The following is a 17,410-nucleotide window of genomic DNA, read 5'->3' as shown; positions in this document are numbered from 1 at the left end:
GACTGATTGACATTTGGTTTAGGCAAGTGTAAAGACTGTCCAAAGAAAGTCCAGGAGGCAGAAGATAAAGAGGACCACGTCAAGTGAGTCCATCTCACTATTTTACAAAGAAAGCAGACATCTTGCAGGTAACATTTTTTGCATGAGTGTTTTCACGCAACTTTCACTAAAGGAGAGGACATGATAGGTGGAGTCTTTGTACTAGGACTGAGCAAAACATCCCTTCAACCTGTCCTGTGCTGTCCTCGGCCAATAGGCTCAGGCCGTCCTCGGCCAATAGGCTCAGGCCTGTTCTTCATACTGTAGTTCCAAGACACCAACAGAGAGTGATCTGAGGCACCCTCTTACACTCATCGCATTATCAGAAAATAGCATGCCATGACCATGACAACCATTACTTAGCAGAATAACATTATAGAATTTTTTTTTTTACATCTGCAGGGGTACAGAACATAAACAAAACAATTAAAAGTTAAAAAGACAATTGTTCCGAGATCACATCTAACAAAGTAAACCTGTTGCCCTGAGACATGGCTGTAGATGGTATTTCCTGGGGGGTCTCCAGTTTCTCCAACACTGAGATGGTATTTCCTGGGAGGGGGGTCTCCAGTTTCTCCAACACTGAGATGGTATTTCCTGGGGGGTCTCCAGTTTCTCCAACACTGAGATGGTATTTCCTGGGGGGTCTCCAGTTTCTCCAACACTGAGATGGTATTTCCTGGGGGGGGTCTCCGATCCGGATGAAATGGGTTCCCCACATCGGCAGCAGGCTGCCGGACTGTTGGTTAGTTTTCCCCTGTCTCGGCCTCATGGTTTCTGAACCCAACATTATCTGAGGATATAGTCTATATTATAAAAGGAGGTGGTCAGAGGAGTTTCCAGCCATGTCTCCAGGGTTGTCATCGTCATACTTCTCCTGTCATTCCTTGGTTCAATCCTGTAAAAGTGTTGTATGAATGTATATTGGACAAGTCTTCTCGAGGGTCATTCGTAATAAAAAGGATAAATGCTTTTTAACACTTAAGTTAAATGTCAAGAATTTAAGGCCTGCTTGTAAGTCAATCCCCCAAACCCGGGGGTTGTGTTTATTAGGGCACTCCAACAAGCATTTCTTAAGTTCAGATACTAACTTCCACCAGTTTCATTTCATTTCGGAGTTTTCTTTAGTTTCGCACATAGTGAACACTACCCTGAATGGTCAGTGAGAGAGTTCAAAGTTCAATCTGAAGGTCAAAAGGTCAGTGCAGTCCAGTTAAACATAGTTCAAATTACTTCTCAGAACAAACGTAGGGTACGCCCAAGAGATGTAGGGGGCGCCCAAGAGATGTAGGGTACGCCCAAGAGATGTAGGGGGCGCCCAAGAGATGTAGGGGGCGCCCAAGAGTCCATGTGTAATTCGAAACCCTTCAGTTACGCAGAGTGCAATGGCACCACAAACTTACAACCGAACGGAGAATGATACTTGATCCCAACTTCCTGGAACACCTGTCGGGGAACCCCAATATCACACAGGTAAACCCTACCTACTCCCTCTGACAGTGGTAGCGGGAGACCCAGAGACAGTGTCCACTTGGCTTCTACGGCGTGGCCCTGTCCGCTGACTGGAGGATCCAGGCTGAGCACGGGAGCTCTGTTCTGGTTGGCCCAGTCTACAGCGGTCTGGTACCACGGCTGGTCCATATGGAAGGTGTTCTCGTGACAGTCCAGGCAGTTGATGATAAGGTCCACGGGGCTTTCCGGAAGCTCTGGGAGGTGACATAAAACATTGTCACTTTAGGTTAACATTCAAGGACGATTTTATTTTATTTTTCTTCCTCTTTACAGATTAGTTGCTTTTCAGTCCAGGACTAGGTATAACCTGGGTCTGAATCGGGAAACCTGGACTGGGAAACCGTCCCATATTTTTTTTATTTTACCTGTTTTCATGAATTTCAAATTTATTTATTTTATCTTTATTTAACTAGGCAAGTCAGTTAAGAACAAATTCTTATTTTCAATGACGGCCTAGGAACAGTGTTCTTGTTCAGGGGCAGAACAACAGGGGGGTTTGAACTTGCAACCTTCCGGTTACTAGTCCAACGCTCTAACCACTAGGCAACCCTGCCGCCCATAGAGGACTGCATGCACTTTTACAGAGAGGGCTTGCTCATACCTGATAATAAAAGATAAACAGGAGCAGATGGCAAACAAAACAACAACTCTATTCACAATGCCCTGACCCTACCGACTAACCCTTAAACTCCATGACACAGAATAGACACATCCATCCCGCACCTTTAACAGTGGAGACGGGTTTGCCCTCTTGTCTTGTAGAGGTAGAGCTAGCTGGAGATCTACCATTCCATAACAGCAGATCATTGGTTCATCATTTATCCAATCGCTCATTGGTTCATCATTTATCCAATCGCTCATTGGTTCATCATTTATCCAATCGCTCATTGGTTCATCATTTATCCAATCGCTCATTGGTTCATCATTTATCCAATCGCTCATTGGTTCATCATTTATCCAATAGCTCATTAGTTCATTTATCCAATAGCTCATTGATTCATCATTTATCCAATAGCTCATTAGTTCATTTATCCAATAGCTCATTGGTTCATCATTTATCCATTGGTTCATCATTTATCCAATAGCTCATTAGTTCATTTATCCAATAGCTCATTGATTCATCATTTATCCAATAGCTCATTAGTTCATTTATCCAATAGCTCATTGGTTCATCATTTATCCATTGGTTCATCATTTATCCAATCACTGATACATCACCTTCAGCACTGGAGACCTGTCTGCCCTCTGTCTTGGTGTAAAGCGTGATCTCACTGGAGATGGCATCCAGCCCCTTGACAAAGTTAGGCAGGAAGATTATGACCTCCACCTCGTGGTTGGCCAGGTGACGAGCACAGCTGATACCCTGGGCCCCCTGGACGTGAGGCCCACAGAGTAAGGCCACAGTGGGCCGCTGGTGCACATTCTTAGGGGTCAGTCTGTAATGAATGAAAGGTTAGGGTTAGGCTTGAAGTCTGGAGGCAAGAGAGCGGAGAGCAGGATGTGATGCCCTGCCCCCCCCCATGGAGACTAGGGCCACAGAGTAAGGCCACAGTGGGCCGCTGATGCACATTCTTAGGGGTCAGTCTGGAGGGAGCGAGAGTATCATAAGAGGATTGTTTTTTTTTTTGTGTCTAGCAATAAATATCGGATACAAATCAATAAACCATTTAACTTAGTCTGATTGAATCTGTACAACATTAAATAAGTGGACAAAATAAGCAACATAAATCTGTAAAAAGAACGGTGATCATCTTTCCATTCATTTTGAATTGTTGTAAATACTTGCATCTACAAAACAGATTGTCTGGGACATGAGACTCATTTAGAGTACTTCCTCGAGGTCTCAAAATGGCTGACAAATGTTTATGTCCCGAGTGTAATGGTGTCCAAGGTTGTGTGTTTCTTACCGATTGGGCCCGCCCAGCAGCGTCAAGGCCATCTGACTGGCACACACACCTGTCATCTCCAGCCTCCTCTCCAATGAGAGGCCATAACGTTCAGCTACTGACAACAGACGCTTGTGCAGCTCATAGGAAATACTGGGCACCACCAGGCCCGAGTCTACGGAGAAACACAGAGAAAGGGAAGGACATTGGCTGCTAATCACAGACAGGTAACACTTCAGAAGTTTAAATACTGTTGATATTTCTTCATCTTCTCCTTGGTTAGAAAAGAGCGGTAGCAACCGACAGCACTAACAACAGTTCTAAGTCTGTTTTAAGTCAGTTAAGAAGTCAGTTCTTATTTTCAATAACGGCCTAGGAACAGTGGGTTAAACTGCCTTGTTCAGGGGGCAGAACGACAGATTTTTTTTAACCTTGTCAGCTCGGGGATTCGATCTCTCAACCTTTTCGGGTTACTTGTCCAACGCCAACGCTCTAACCATCTATATGAATGCAGGTGCCACTGTAACGAAGTCATTGGACAAGGTTTATCATAGCGCATTGTGCTTTATTACGGGAGATAGGTTCAGTACACATTATTGTAATTAGGATCAAAAAAGTAGGTTGGCTCTCCTTGAAGTCTCCTAGATCTTTTAGTCTATAAAAGAGCCTCTTGCATAAAACTCCCTCCGTACTTTACCTCGTTGTTAACCTTCAGACGTATAAGAAGTTAACAGAACCCGGATTCAGGGATTTCTAACCCGGGTTCGATCCCGGGCTGTATCACAACCGGCCGTGATTGGTCGTACTATAGGGCGACGCACTAATTGGCACCACGTCGTCCGGGTTTGGTGAGGGTTTGGCTGGGGGAGGCTTTATGTATGCAGTCATTGTAAATAAGAATTTGTTCTTTAACTGACTTGCCTAGTTTAAAAAAATATTTTTAAAATGTAAAAAAAAAAAATCCCTGTCCATCTCAACCGAGTTCGGTAATTCTGCTTTAAAAAACAATGTTGAGCTTCTCATGTGGGATGATCTCTGAACGTCTTTAACGTTGGTGGCTCTATAGCAGATGTTATAGAGCCTTCTTACTGGAGAAAGAGTTTGTTTCATACTCTTTCATGTTGTGTAATTTATGTGTATATATATATATATATACATACACACACACTGAGTGGACAAAACATTAGGAACACCTGCTCTTTCCATAAAACAGACTGACCAGGTGAAAAGCTATGATCCCTTATTGATGTCACCTGTTAAATCCACTTCAAAATCAGTGTAGATGAAGGAGGGGAGATTTATTTTTAAGTATGAAGACATGGACTTGTGTATGTGAGTGGGAAAGATAAAATACTGAAGTGGCTTTGAACGGGGTATGAGAGTAGATGCCAGGTGCAGGAAAGAGAAGATGCATACCAGTGCAATACTCTTTGGCCCCAGGCTGAGGGACAACTATCTGCCTGTAAACCACAGGTTTGGTCTCTAGAATGTTCTTGTCGTGGCGGTATTGCGACGGCTGCTGCTCTTGCGGCGTACCGCGCGACCGGGCCCCGTTACCGCGGCGATCCGACCCGGCGATCTGTGAGAACACGGCAGCTTTGTCGAACAGCGCCAGGTTCCCCTCGAAGTCAAAGTCTGTGTCAAGCCCATCGTCCATATTGTCCCCGAAACACTCATCGTCCCTCTGACCACCTCCTCCGTTCTTCACAGCGTTCTTCTTCGGGGTGACCTGGTTGGCGCCCCGACTACTGGACGACCCTATGATACCAAAACAAAAAGAGATTAGAAAACTGATACAATATGCAATGAGGAAATGAATTGAGGATTTTCATTCAAACTACCATCCTCATTAGGTATCACCCATTGTGAATGTTGTAATGTTGTTATAACGTTGTTATAATGTTATAACGTTGTTATAACGTTGTTATAACGTCTATCATAAAAGGTTAGATTACAAAACGGGCCGATGTCATAACGTGGGAGTTGGTCTTTTCTCGAATGAGCCATTGGTCATATTTTTGCAATATTCCTACCTCGAGGAAATGTGTAATTTAACAGAGGGTCCACGACATTTCTCCTATTGGTCTGCCTCTTCAGTCCCAAGGTGCATTGCATGGTGCCGTTGTATGGCCGTCGCGAATTAACATGGTGAGATTGTAGATTCCTAAATTGATAGCTGTAAAATCACCTAAATAAACTGCACTAACTAGCTATTTCACATGCTGATATTGAACTTCATCTTATTGTGTGACGCTACGTTTGCTAGCTATCTAGCCAGCCCATAGAGCGCATTGCATTGTGGGTTTTGTAGTCGACTTGAGCTGCAACAGATTTCCACAATGATTTTATATGTTCCTACCAACCTTACTATAAAAATGACCAGCTGTGACCACAGTGCCGGATCTACTTCCCGAGAGTCAGATTAACTTGTAGATACCATTTTTATGTCTCTGCATCCAGTATGAAGGAAGTTAGAAGTAGTTTCACAAGACAATGCTAACTAGCGTTAGCTAATGCTAGTGAGCAACTTAAAAATACACGGAGAGACGTAAGAATGGTATCTAGTACAGGTCAGTAGTGGTATTACAGGTCAGTAGTACAGGTCAGTAGTACAGGTCAGTAGTGGTAGTACAGGTCAGTAGTACAGGTCAGTAGTGGTAGTACAGGTCAGTAGTAGGAGTACAGGTCAGTAGTAGGAGTACGGGTCAGTAGTAGGAGTACAGGTCAGTAGTACAGGTCAGTAGTGGTAGTACAGGTCAGTAGTACAGGTCAGTAGTGGTAGTACAGGTCAGTAGTACATGTCAGTAGTGGTAGTACAGGTCAGTAGTACAGGTCAGTAGTACGGGTCAGTAGTGGTAGTACAGGTCAGTAGTAGTAGTAGTACAGGTCAGTAGTACAGGTCAGTAGTGGTAGTACAGGTCAGTAGTACAGGTCAGTAGTAGTAGTAGTACAGGTCAGTAGTACAGGTCAGGAGTGGTAGTACAGGTCAGTAGTACAGGTCAGTAGTAGTAGTACAGGTCAGTAGTAGTAGTACAGGTCAGTAGTAGTAGTACAGGTCAGTAGTACAGGTCAGTAGTACAGGTCAGTAGTGGTAGTACAGGTCAGTAGTGGTAGTACAGGTCAGTAGTGCAGGTCAGTAGTACAGGTCAGTAGTACAGGTCAGTAGTAGTAGTACAGGTCAGTAATACAGGTCAGTAGTAGTAGTACAGGTCAGTAGTAGTAGTGCAGGTCAATAGTACAGGTCAGTAGTACAGGTCAGTAGTGGTAGTACAGGTCAGTAGTAGTAGTACAGGTCAGTAGTACAGGTCAGTAGTACAGGTCAGTAGTAGTAGTACAGGTCAGTAGTAGTAGTGCAGGTCAATAGTACAGGTCAGTAGTAGTAGTGCAGGTCAGTAGTACAGGTCAGTAGTAGTAGTGCAGGTCAGTAGTACAGGTCAGTAATAGTAGTGCAGGTCAGTAGTAGTAGTGCAGGTCAATAGTACAGGAAGGTAGTACAGGTCAGTAGTAGTAGTACTGGTCAGTAGTACAGGTCAGTAGTACAGGTCAGTAGTACAGGTCAGTAGTGGTAGTACAGGTCAGTAGTGGTAGTACAGGTCAGTAGTACAGGTCAGTAGTGGTAAGTACAGGTCAGTAGTGGTAATACAGGTCAGTAGTGGTAATACAGGTCAGTAGTACAGGTCAGTAGTGGTAGTACAGGTCAGTAGTGGTAGTACAGGTCAGTAGTGGTAGTACAGGTCAGTAGTGGTAGTACAGGTCAGTAGTGGTAGTACCGGTCAGTAGTACAGGTCAATAGTAGTAGTACAGATCAGTAGTGGTAGTACAGGTCAGTAGTGGTAGTACAGGTCAGTAGTGGTAATACAGGTCAGTAGTACAGGTCAGTAGTACAGGTCAGTAGTGGTAGTACAGGTCAGTAGTGGTAGTACAGGTCAGTAGTACAGGTCAGTAGTACAGGTCAGTAGTACAGGTCAGTAGTACAGGTCAGTAGTAGTAGTACAGGTCAGTAGTAGTAGTGCAGGTCACAGGTCAGTAGTACAGGTCAGTAGTACAGGTCAGTAGTGGTAGTACAGGTCAGTAGTAGTAGTACAGGTCAGTAGTACAGGTCAGTAGTACAGGTCAGTAGTAGTGGTACAGGTCAGTAGTAGTAGTGCAGGTCAGTAGTACAGGTCAGTAGTAGTAGTACAGGTCAGTAGTAGTAGTGCAGGTCAGTAGTACAGGTCAGTAGTAGTAGTGCAGGTCAGTAGTACAGGTCAGTAGTAGTAGTACAGGTCAGTAGTACAGGTCAGTAATAGTAGTGCAGGTCAGTAGTAGTAGTGCAGGTCAATAGTACAGGAAGGTAGTACAGGTCAGTAGTAGTAGTACAAGTCAGTAGTGGTAGTACAGGTCAGTAGTGGTAGTACTGGTCAGTAGTACAGGTCAGTAGTACAGGTCAGCAGTGGTAGTACAGGTCAGTAGTGGTAGTACAGGTCAGTAGTACAGGTCAGTAGTGGTAATACAGGTCAGTAGTGGTAATACAGGTCAGTAGTGGTAATACAGGTCAGTAGTACAGGTCAGTAGTACAGGTCAGTAGTGGTAGTACAGGTCAGTAGTGGTAGTACAGGTCAGTAGTACAGGTCAGTAGTACAGGTCAATAGTAGTAGTACAGGTCAGTAGTGGTAGTACAGGTCAATAGGTGGTAGTACAGTACAGGTCAGTATACAGGTCAGTAGTACAGGTCAGTAGTACAGGCCAGGTAGTAGTACAGGTCAGTAGTACAGGTCAGTAGTACAGGTCAGTAGTGGTAGTACAGGTCAGTAGTACAGGTCAGTAGTGGTAGTACAGGGTAGTACAGGTCAGTAGTGGTAGTACAGGTCAGTAGTGGTAGTACAGGTCAGTAGTAGTAGTACAGGTCAGTAGTGGTAATACAGGTCAGTAGTGGTAATACAGGTCAGTAGTACAGGTCAGTAGTACAGGTCAGTAGTACAGGTCAGTAGTGGTAGTACAGGTCAGTAGTGGTAGTGCAGGTCAGTAGTACAGGTCAGTAGTGGTAGTACAGGTCAGTAGTGGTAGTACAGGTCAGTAGTACAGGTCAGTAATAGTAGTACAGGTCAGTAGTAGTAGTACAGGTCAGTAGTAGTAGTAGTACAGGTCAGTAGTAGTAGTACAGGTCAGTAGTACAGGTCAGTAGTACAGGTCAGTAGTACAGGTCAGTAGTACAGGTCAGTAGTGGTAGTACAGGCCAGTAGTAGTAGTACAGGTCAGTAGTACAGGTCAGTAGTAGTAGTACAGGTCAGTAGTGGTAGTACAGGTCAGTAGTACAGGTCAGTAGTGGTAGTACAGGTCAGTAGTAGTAGTACAGGTCAGTAGTACAGGTCAGTAGTACAGGTCAGTAGTAGTGGTACAGGTCAGTAGTAGTAGTGCAGGTCAGTAGTACAGGTCAGTAGTACAGGTCAGTAGTACAGGTCAGTAGTAGTAGTACAGGTCAGTAATAGTAGTGCAGGTCAGTAGTAGTAGTGCAGGTCAATAGTACAGGAAGGTAGTACAGGTCAGTAGTAGTAGTACAGGTCAGTCGTGGTAGTACAGGTCAGTAGTGGTAGTACTGGTCAGTAGTACAGGTCAGTAGTACAGGTCAGTAGTGGTAGTACAGGTCAGTAGTACAGGTCAGTAGTGGTAATACAGGTCAGTAGTGGTAATACAGGTCAGTAGTGGTAATACAGGTCAGTAGTACAGGTCAGTAGTGGTAGTACAGGTCAGTAGTGGTAGTACAGGTCAGTAGTGGTAGTACAGGTCAGTAGTAGTAGTACAGGTCAGTAGTGGTAATACAGGTCAGTAGTGGTAATACAGGTCAGTAGTACAGGTAGTACAGGTCAGTAGTACAGGTCAGTAGTACAGGTCAGTAGTACAGGTCAGTAGTGGTAGTACAGGTCAGTAGTGGTAGTACAGGTCAGTAGTGGTAGTACAGGTCAGTAGTACAGGTCAGTAGTAGTAGTACAGGTCAGTAGTAGTAGTGCAGGTCAATAGTACAGGTCAGTAGTACAGGTCAGTAGTGGTAGTACAGGTCAGTAGTAGTAGTACAGGTCAGTAGTACAGGTCAGTAGTACAGGTCAGTAGTAGTGGTACAGGTCAGTAGTAGTAGTGCAGGTCAGTAGTACAGGTCAGTAGTAGTAGTGCAGGTCAGTAGTAGTAGTGCAGGTCAGTAGTACAGGTCAGTAGTGGTAGTACAGGTCAGTAGTACAGGTCAGTAGTGGTAATACAGGTCAGTAGTGGTAATACAGGTCAGTAGTGGTAATACAGGTCAGTAGTACAGGTCAGTAGTACAGGTCAGTAGTGGTAGTACAGGTCAGTAGTGGTAGTACAGGTCAGTAGTGGTAGTACAGGTCAGTAGTACAGGTCAATAGTAGTAGTACAGGTCAGTAGTGGTAGTACAGGTCAGTAGTGGTAGTACAGGTCAGTAGTGGTAATACAGGTCAGTCGTACAGGTCAGTAGTACAGGTCAGTAGTACAGGTCAGTAGTGGTAGTACAGGTCAGTAGTGGTAGTACAGGTCAGTAGTGGTAGTACAGGTCAGTAGTGGTAGTACAGGTCAGTAGTAGTAGTACAGGTCAGTAGTGGTAATACAGGTCAGTAGTGGTAGTACAGGTCAGTAGTACAGGTCAGTAGTACAGGTCAGTAGTGGTAGTACAGGTCAGTAGTGGTGGTAGTGCAGGTCAGTAGTACAGGTCAGTAGTGGTAGTACAGGTCAGTAGTACAGGTCAGTAATGGTAGTACAGGTCAGTAGTACAGGTCAGTAGTGGTAGTACAGGTCAGTAGTGGTAGTACAGGTCAGTAGTGGTAGTACAGGTCAGTAGTGGTAGTACAGGTCAGTAGTAGTAGTACAGGTCAGTAGTAGTAGTACAGGTCAGTAGTAGTAGTACAGGTCAGTAGTACAGGTCAGTAGTACAGGTCAGTAGTACAGGTCAGTAGTGGTAGTACAGGCCAGTAGTAGTAGTACAGGTCAGTAGTGGTAGATACAGGTCAGTAGTAAAGGTCAATAGTGGTAGTACAGGCCAGTAGTAGTAGTACAGGTCAGTAGTACAGGTCAGTAGTAGTAGTACAGGTCAGTAGTGGTAGTACAGGTCAGTAGTACAGGTCAGTAGTGGTAGTACAGGTCAGTAGTACAGGTCAGTAGTACAGGTCAGTAGTACAGGTCAGTAGTGGTAGTACAGGTCAGTAGTACAGGTGAGTAGTACAGGTACCTAATGACCCTGCAGTGTTCTGGTTTCTATTGCTACCTAATGACCCTGCAGTGTTCTGGTTTCTATTGGTACCTAATGACCCTGCAGTGTTCTGGTTTCTATTGGTACCTAATGAACATGACCCTGCAGTGTTCTGGTTTCTATTGGTACCTAATGAACCTGACCCTGCAGTGTTCTGGTTTCTATTGGTACCTAATGAACATGACCCTGCAGTGTTCTGGTTTCTATTGGTACCTAATGAACATGACCCTGCAGTGTTCTGGTTTCTATTGGTACCTAATGATCCTGCAGTGTTCTAGTTTCTATTGGTACCTAATGATCCTGCAGTGTTCTGGTTTCTATTGGTACCTAATGATCCTGCAGTGTCCTGGTTTCTATTGGTACCTAATGACCCTGCAGTGTTCTGGTTTCTATTGGTACCTAATGAACATGACCTGGCAGTGATTTGGTTTCTATTGGTACCTAATGAACATGCAGTGTTCTGGTTTCTATTGGTACCTAATGAACATGACCCTGCAGTGTTCTGGTTTCTATTGGTACCTAATGAACATGACCCTGCAGTGTTCTGGTTTCTATTGGTGCATAATGAACATGCAGTGATTTGGTTTCTATTGGTACCTAATGAACATGCAGTGTTCTGGTTTCTATTGGTACCTAATGAACATGACCCTGCAGTGTTCTGGTTTCTATTGGTACCTAATGACCCTGCAGTATTCTGGTTTATATTGGTACCTAATGAACCTGACCCTGCAGTGTTCTGGTTTCTATTGGTACCTAATGAACATGCAGTGTTCTGGTTTCTATTGGTACCTAATGACCCTGCAGTGTTCTGGTTTCTATTGCTACCTAATGACCCTGCAGTGTTCTGGTTTCTATTGGTACCTAATGATCCTGCAGTGTTCTGGTTTCTATTGGTACCTAATGATCCTGCAGTGTTCTGGTTTCTATTGGTACCTAATGATCCTGCAGTGTTCTGGTTTCTATTGGTACCTAATGATCCTGCAGTGTTCTGGTTTCCATTGGTACCTAATGAACATGCAGTGTTCTGGTTTCTATTGGTACCTAATGAACATGACCCTGCAATGTTCTGGTTTCTATTGGTACCTAATGAACATGACCCTGCAATGTTCTGGTTTCTATTGGTACCTAATGAACATGCAGTGTTCTGGTTTCTATTGGTACCTAATGAACATGACCCTGCAATGTTCTGGTTTCTATTGGTACCTAATGAACATGACCCTGCAATGTTCTGGTTTCTATTGGTACCTAATGAACATGCAGTGTTCTGGTTTCTATTGGTACCTAATGAACATGACCCTGCAATGTTCTGGTTTCTATTGGTACCTAATGAACATGACCCTGCAGTGTTCTGGTTTCTATTGGTATCTAATGAACCTGACCCTGCAGTGTTCTGGTACTTACAGGAGTTGTGTCTCCGTCGGAAACCCTTGGGCTGGCCCGGCACCTCCAGGTGTTTATCGCCGTAGCTTTTCGAGCACTGCTGCTGCGGTGAAGCCAGCCTGTCCTGGGTCTTATGGTGTCCTCGGTGTGGGACTGAGACCGGATCGCTGCTCTTCGGAACCACACCACCTCTACCACTCACTATATCCAGGACCTTCAGCTCCTTGATGTCCACGGCACTGTGGGAGAAGAGACAGTCATAGACAGTCACATAATGGCTGACGTCCACGGCTCTGTGGGAGAAGAGAGTCACACAAAGGCTGACGTCCACAGCTCTGTGGGAGAATAGACAGTCACATAAAGGCTGACGTCCACAGCTCTGTGGGAGAATAGACAGTCACATAAAGGCTGACGTCCACAGCTCTGTGGGAGAATAGACAGTCAAAGACAGTCACATAAAGGCTGACGTCCACAGCTCTGTGGGAGAATAGATAGTCAAAGACAGTCACATAATGGCTGACGTCCACGGCACTGTGGTCGACAAGAGGGAATTCTGGACTGTGAAAATAGAATTGATCTCAACCCTTGTAGACAATCATATAGCCTTATAGGCAAATGGTTTGACAACTTTGAAGGTATTTTCTCCTGAATTAATTAATGCGGTGTACATCTGTATCATTTGACAAGAGAAAAGTGTGACACAGCCTGTCCATTAGTCCTTGAAACATTTAATTGAAATACTGTAGAATTCCATTATTTCCTGTGGTGGACTGCTCCTACTGGGGAATGCAAATATGGCCGACCAGTGGCTTCAAAGCCTCTCAATGGCCAATACATAGCATCAGCAATCTAGGATTTATATACATCATTGATAATGCAACACCACATGTAGAAATGTTGAAACTGTTAATTACTGTTCCCAAAATAATGCCCAGTAGAGGCTAGAACACTACAGTGCAAGAACATACTGGTAGCTTCCAGCTTCGTAGGCTAACTTTCCTTGCTAGCTTACAACTGAAGCTAACATCAATTCACTACCCTAGTACATTGTTTGTGAAAATATGCTAACCATAATAAGTCAAAATATTGCTGATTACAAAACTTTATTAATTTACTTAGTCTCCCCCCGCCTAACGTCTCTTTCAGTCAAGATCGTCTTTGCTTGAGCCTCGAACTGACTTTGTGTGAATGACGTCATGGGCGGCAGGGTAGCCTAGTGGTTAGAGCGTTGGACTAGCAACCAGAAGGTTGCAAGTTCAAATCCCCGAGCTGACAAGGTACAAATCTGTCGTTCTGCCCCTGAACAGGCAGTTAACCCACTGTTCCTAGGCCATCATTGAAAATAAGAATTTGTTCTTAACTGACTTGCCTGGTTAAATAAAGGTCAAATTAAATAAAGAGACAGTCCTTTATAAGATATTGCTTCTTCTATTGCAAATGTTGTTGAGCAGCACCATAGAATAGAAAGTAAACAGGTCGTTTTTCACCTGTAGCCTTGTGAAATCAGTTAAAACAAGCTCATTAACTCATTGCATGCACACACTTATTGAATATGCATTCACCTGTATTGTGAATAGGCCTATAAACTACATCTTGATTTACCCAGTTTATCAAGAGAGATTTACCATTCAAATACATTTTTTTTGCCGTTATGTAGTTAAGATTGTCAAAAAAAATAAAAAAATCTGATTGTATGATTGATTGATTTATTTAATCGTGCATTCATTCATTCTAAAATCAAAATTTGTCAAATGTAATGATATTGAACTCAAAAGATCCATCTGGATCAAGTGCCATTCTTTGACTTTGGTCTATACACCTTTTTGTTTTTTTTACCTTGGTATCGTTCTGGTATCAAGTATCGTGATGAATCCTGTATCATGATCCTAAACCTGGTATCGAAGTTAAAATGCTGGTATAATGACAACAATAACCTACAATTGAGTTATTATGACGTTTTCAGGAAACTCTATGAAGAGAAGATCATTTCCACAAAAAATAATAAACAGTAGTACCTAAAAGTGACCTCGGGCACAGGACACTTGACTCCATTGTGGAAGGGCTGTTTGAGGGAGATGGTCTGGCTGGACTGGTCCACAGACGACACCTCGCCTTGGTACACCCCCAGAGTTTCTCCGCAGTTTATCGACACCAGACTACCTAACCAGTCTGCAGCCATGTTGTCTGGTGACGAGTCCAAACATGGTGAACATGAACACATGTCATGAGAACATTTGAGTTTAAAGTTGAAATATCTAGCTAACATCTAGCTGACGTTGACAGCTTGCTAACAACATGGCCTTTGACAAGATCTCATTTTCTCGTTCAGAATGGCAATATATGTCTTATAGTTTCATGGAGAAATGTAGCCTACCTTTTGTGATATTCCGTAGAACGACAGTTTTAATGTAATATTTGAACAGTTGCCCAAATGGGCTATTATAATTAAAATGATCAAAGCAAGCGTCCTTAGCTTTGTTTCAGAAGCATGAGCTAGAGTCGCACAACTTCCGGCGCGCGTAGCCAAACACATTTCAAAATAAAAGTCATCAGGTTTGCAGGGCGCATCTATTTGACCAAACATGAAATACACAATCCAAAATGACATTTATGTTTTTGTTATCACATTTAATTTCATGGAGTTAATATATATATATATATATATTTATATATTTTTATTTTATTTTTTTATTAAGAGTCTAAACCGTGGCCTCCCGAGTGCCACAATGATTTAACACTTCGAACCTACCGACAGCATCATTGCGCAAAAAATGTAGCATCACCGGGATATGTATGCAAAAGATCAACATTCACCCTCTGCTACCATTTCTGTCAAGCCGTCTACTCATACAGGTAGACACATACTTTCGATAAATCCAATTTATGCACCCCACCGAACGCACTGCAACTGCCTCGGCAACGCGACACTGCAAGGCAAACGCAGCGATTCATTGGGAATTAATGTAATTCTGGTGTACCAAAATACAATGATGCTGTCGGTGAGTTCGAAGCATAAGGCACTGCATCACTGTGTTAGCTGTGCCACTTGAGATCCTGGTTCGAGTCCAGGCTCTGTGGCAGCCGGCCTCAACCGGGAGACCCATAGTAGACCCATACCCGGAGTAGAATTGGCACAGCGTCAGGGTTTGGCCAGCAGGGATGTTCTTGTCCCATCGCGCACTAGCGGGCGCATGCACGCTGACATGGTCGCCAGGTGTACAGATTGGTTCGGCTGGCTTCCGGGTTAAGCGAGCAGTGTGTCAAGAAGCAGTGCGGCTTGGCTGGGTTGTGTTTCGGAGGACGCATGGCTCTCGACCTTTGCCTCTCCCCCATATTGGAGTTGCAGCGATGGAACAAGACTGGAAAGGGCGAAAAAAATGGTTTAAAAAAAAAAAACAAGAGTCTAAACCGTAGTGGGGGGGGGGTTCTAAGCTGACATGTGGAATTGTTATAAGCTGGTCATACCATAGGCAATTTAGATATTTCATTTTGAATTTTAGGACCCCTTTAGTTTAGGTATAAAACAAATTATACAGTACCAGTCAAAAGACACACCTACCAATTCCAGGGTTTGTCTTTATTTTCTACATTCTTGAATAATAGTGAAGATATCAAAACTATGAAATAACACATGAAATCATGTAAACTCAGCAAAAAAAGAAAACGTCCTCTCACTGTCAGCTGCGTTTATTTTCAGCAAACTTAACATGTGTAAATATTTGTATGAACATAAAAAGATTCAACATCTGAGACATAAACTGAACAAGTTCCACAGACATGTGACTAACAGAAATGGAATCATGTGTCCCTGAACAAACGGGGGTCAAAATCAAAAGTAACAGTCAGTATCTGGTGTGGCCACCAGCTGCATTAAGTACTGCAGTGCATCTCCTCCTCATGGACTGCACCAGATTTGCCAGTTCTTGCTGTGAGTTGTTACCCCACTCTTCCACCAAGGCACCTGCAAGTTCCCGGATATTTCTGGTGGAAATGGCCCTAGCCCTCACCCTCTGATCCAACAGGTCTCAGACGTGCTCAATGGGATTGAGATCCGGGCTCTTCGTTGGCCATGGCAGAACACTGACATTCCTGTCTTGCAGGAAATCACGCACAGAACGAGCAGTATGGCTGGTGGCATTGCCGTGCTGGAGGGTCATGTCAGGATGAGTCTGCAGGAAGGGTACCACATGAGGGAGGAAGATGTCTTCCCTGTAACGCACAGTGTTGAGATTGCCTGCAATGACAACAAGCTCAGTCCGATGATGCTGTGACACACCGCCCCCAGACCATGACGGACCCTCCACCTCCAAATCGATCCCACTCCAGAGTACAGGCCTCAGTGTAACGCTCATTCCACGATAAACGTGAATCCGACCATCACCCCTGGTGAGACAAAACCGCGACTCGTCAGTGAAGAGCACTTTTTGCCAGTCCTGTCTGGTCCAGCGACGGTGGGTTTGTGCCCCTAGGCAACGTTGTTGCCAGTGATGTCTGGTGAGGACCTGCCTTACAACAGGCCTACAAGCCCTCAGTCCAGCCTCTCTCAACCTATTGTGGACATTCTGAGCACTGATGGAGGGATTGTGCGTTCCTGGTGTAACTCAGGAAGTTTTTGTTGCCATCCTTTCCTGTCCCGCAGGTGTGATGTTCGGATCCTGTGCCAGTGTTGTTACATGTAGCCTGCCACTGTGAGGATGATCAGCTGTCCATCCTGTCTCCCTGTAGCGCTGTCTTAGGCGTCTCACAGTACGGACATTGCCCTGGCCACATCTGCAGTCCTCATGCCTCCTTGCAGCATGCTTAAGCCACATTCACGCAGATGAGCAGTGTTTTTTCAGTCAGTAGAAAGGCCTCTTTATTGTCCTAACTTTTCATAAGTGTAACCTTAATTGCCTACCGTCTGTAACCCGTTAGTGTCTTAACTACCGTTCCACAGGTGCATGTTCATTAATTGTTTATGGTTCATAGAACAAGCATGGGAAACAGTGTTAAAATCCCTTTACAATGAAGATCTGTGAAGTTATTTGGATTTTTACGAATTATCTTTGAAAGACAGGGTCCTGAAAAAGTAGCCACCCTTTTGCCTTGATGACAGCTTTGCACACTCTTGGCATTCTCTCAACCAGCTTTAAGCTTTAGGAACAGCTCAAGTAAGCAAAGAGAAACGACAGTCCATCGTTACTTTAAGACATGAAGGTCAGTCAGTCCGGAAAATTTCAAGAACCGAAATAAATGCTTCAGACAAGAAACAGACACATCTCAACATCAACTGTTCAGAGGAGACTGCATGAATCAGGCCTTCATGGTCAAATTGACGCAAAGAAACCACTACTAATGGACACCATTATGAAGAAGAGACTTG

The 17,410-nt window shown here is 44.1% G+C and overlaps 1 protein-coding gene across 1 annotated transcript; it reads right to left on the bottom strand.

Moving 5' to 3' along the window:
* Positions 1-663: 663 nt before the first annotated feature.
* edc3 (enhancer of mRNA decapping 3 homolog (S. cerevisiae)) lies at positions 664-14,581 on the bottom strand. The gene is made up of 7 exons (XM_024404833.2): positions 14,423-14,581; positions 14,064-14,232; positions 12,070-12,287; positions 4,854-5,195; positions 3,459-3,612; positions 2,770-2,987; positions 664-1,745 (listed from the first exon to the last, which is right to left on the bottom strand). Exons 2-7 carry the CDS (start codon positions 14,225-14,227, stop codon positions 1,411-1,413), a joined length of 1,431 nt encoding a protein of 476 aa, XP_024260601.1. The 5' UTR covers positions 14,228-14,232; positions 14,423-14,581; the 3' UTR covers positions 664-1,410.
* Between the last annotated feature and the right edge of the window lie 2,829 nt (positions 14,582-17,410).

Source organism: Oncorhynchus tshawytscha, linkage group LG19 (assembly GCF_018296145.1).
Source record: "Oncorhynchus tshawytscha isolate Ot180627B linkage group LG19, Otsh_v2.0, whole genome shotgun sequence".
Taxonomy (NCBI): domain Eukaryota; kingdom Metazoa; phylum Chordata; class Actinopteri; order Salmoniformes; family Salmonidae; genus Oncorhynchus; species Oncorhynchus tshawytscha.
This window is presented reverse-complemented; position numbering and strand designations above follow the sequence as displayed.

Bases quoted from the DNA above. Each gene is read 5' to 3' on its own strand.
- edc3 (XM_024404833.2), bottom strand. From the start codon at position 14,227: ATGGCTGCAGACTGGTTAGGTAGTCTGGTGTCGATAAACTGCGGAGAA. The intron at 5,196-12,069 runs GTAAGTACCAGA...TTGGTATCATAG, and splicing joins CCGACGGAGACACAACTCCT to GGTCGTCCAGTAGTCGGGGC. The intron at 1,746-2,769 runs GTGATGTATCAG...GTCACCTCCCAG, and splicing joins ACAGGTCTCCAGTGCTGAAG to AGCTTCCGGAAAGCCCCGTG.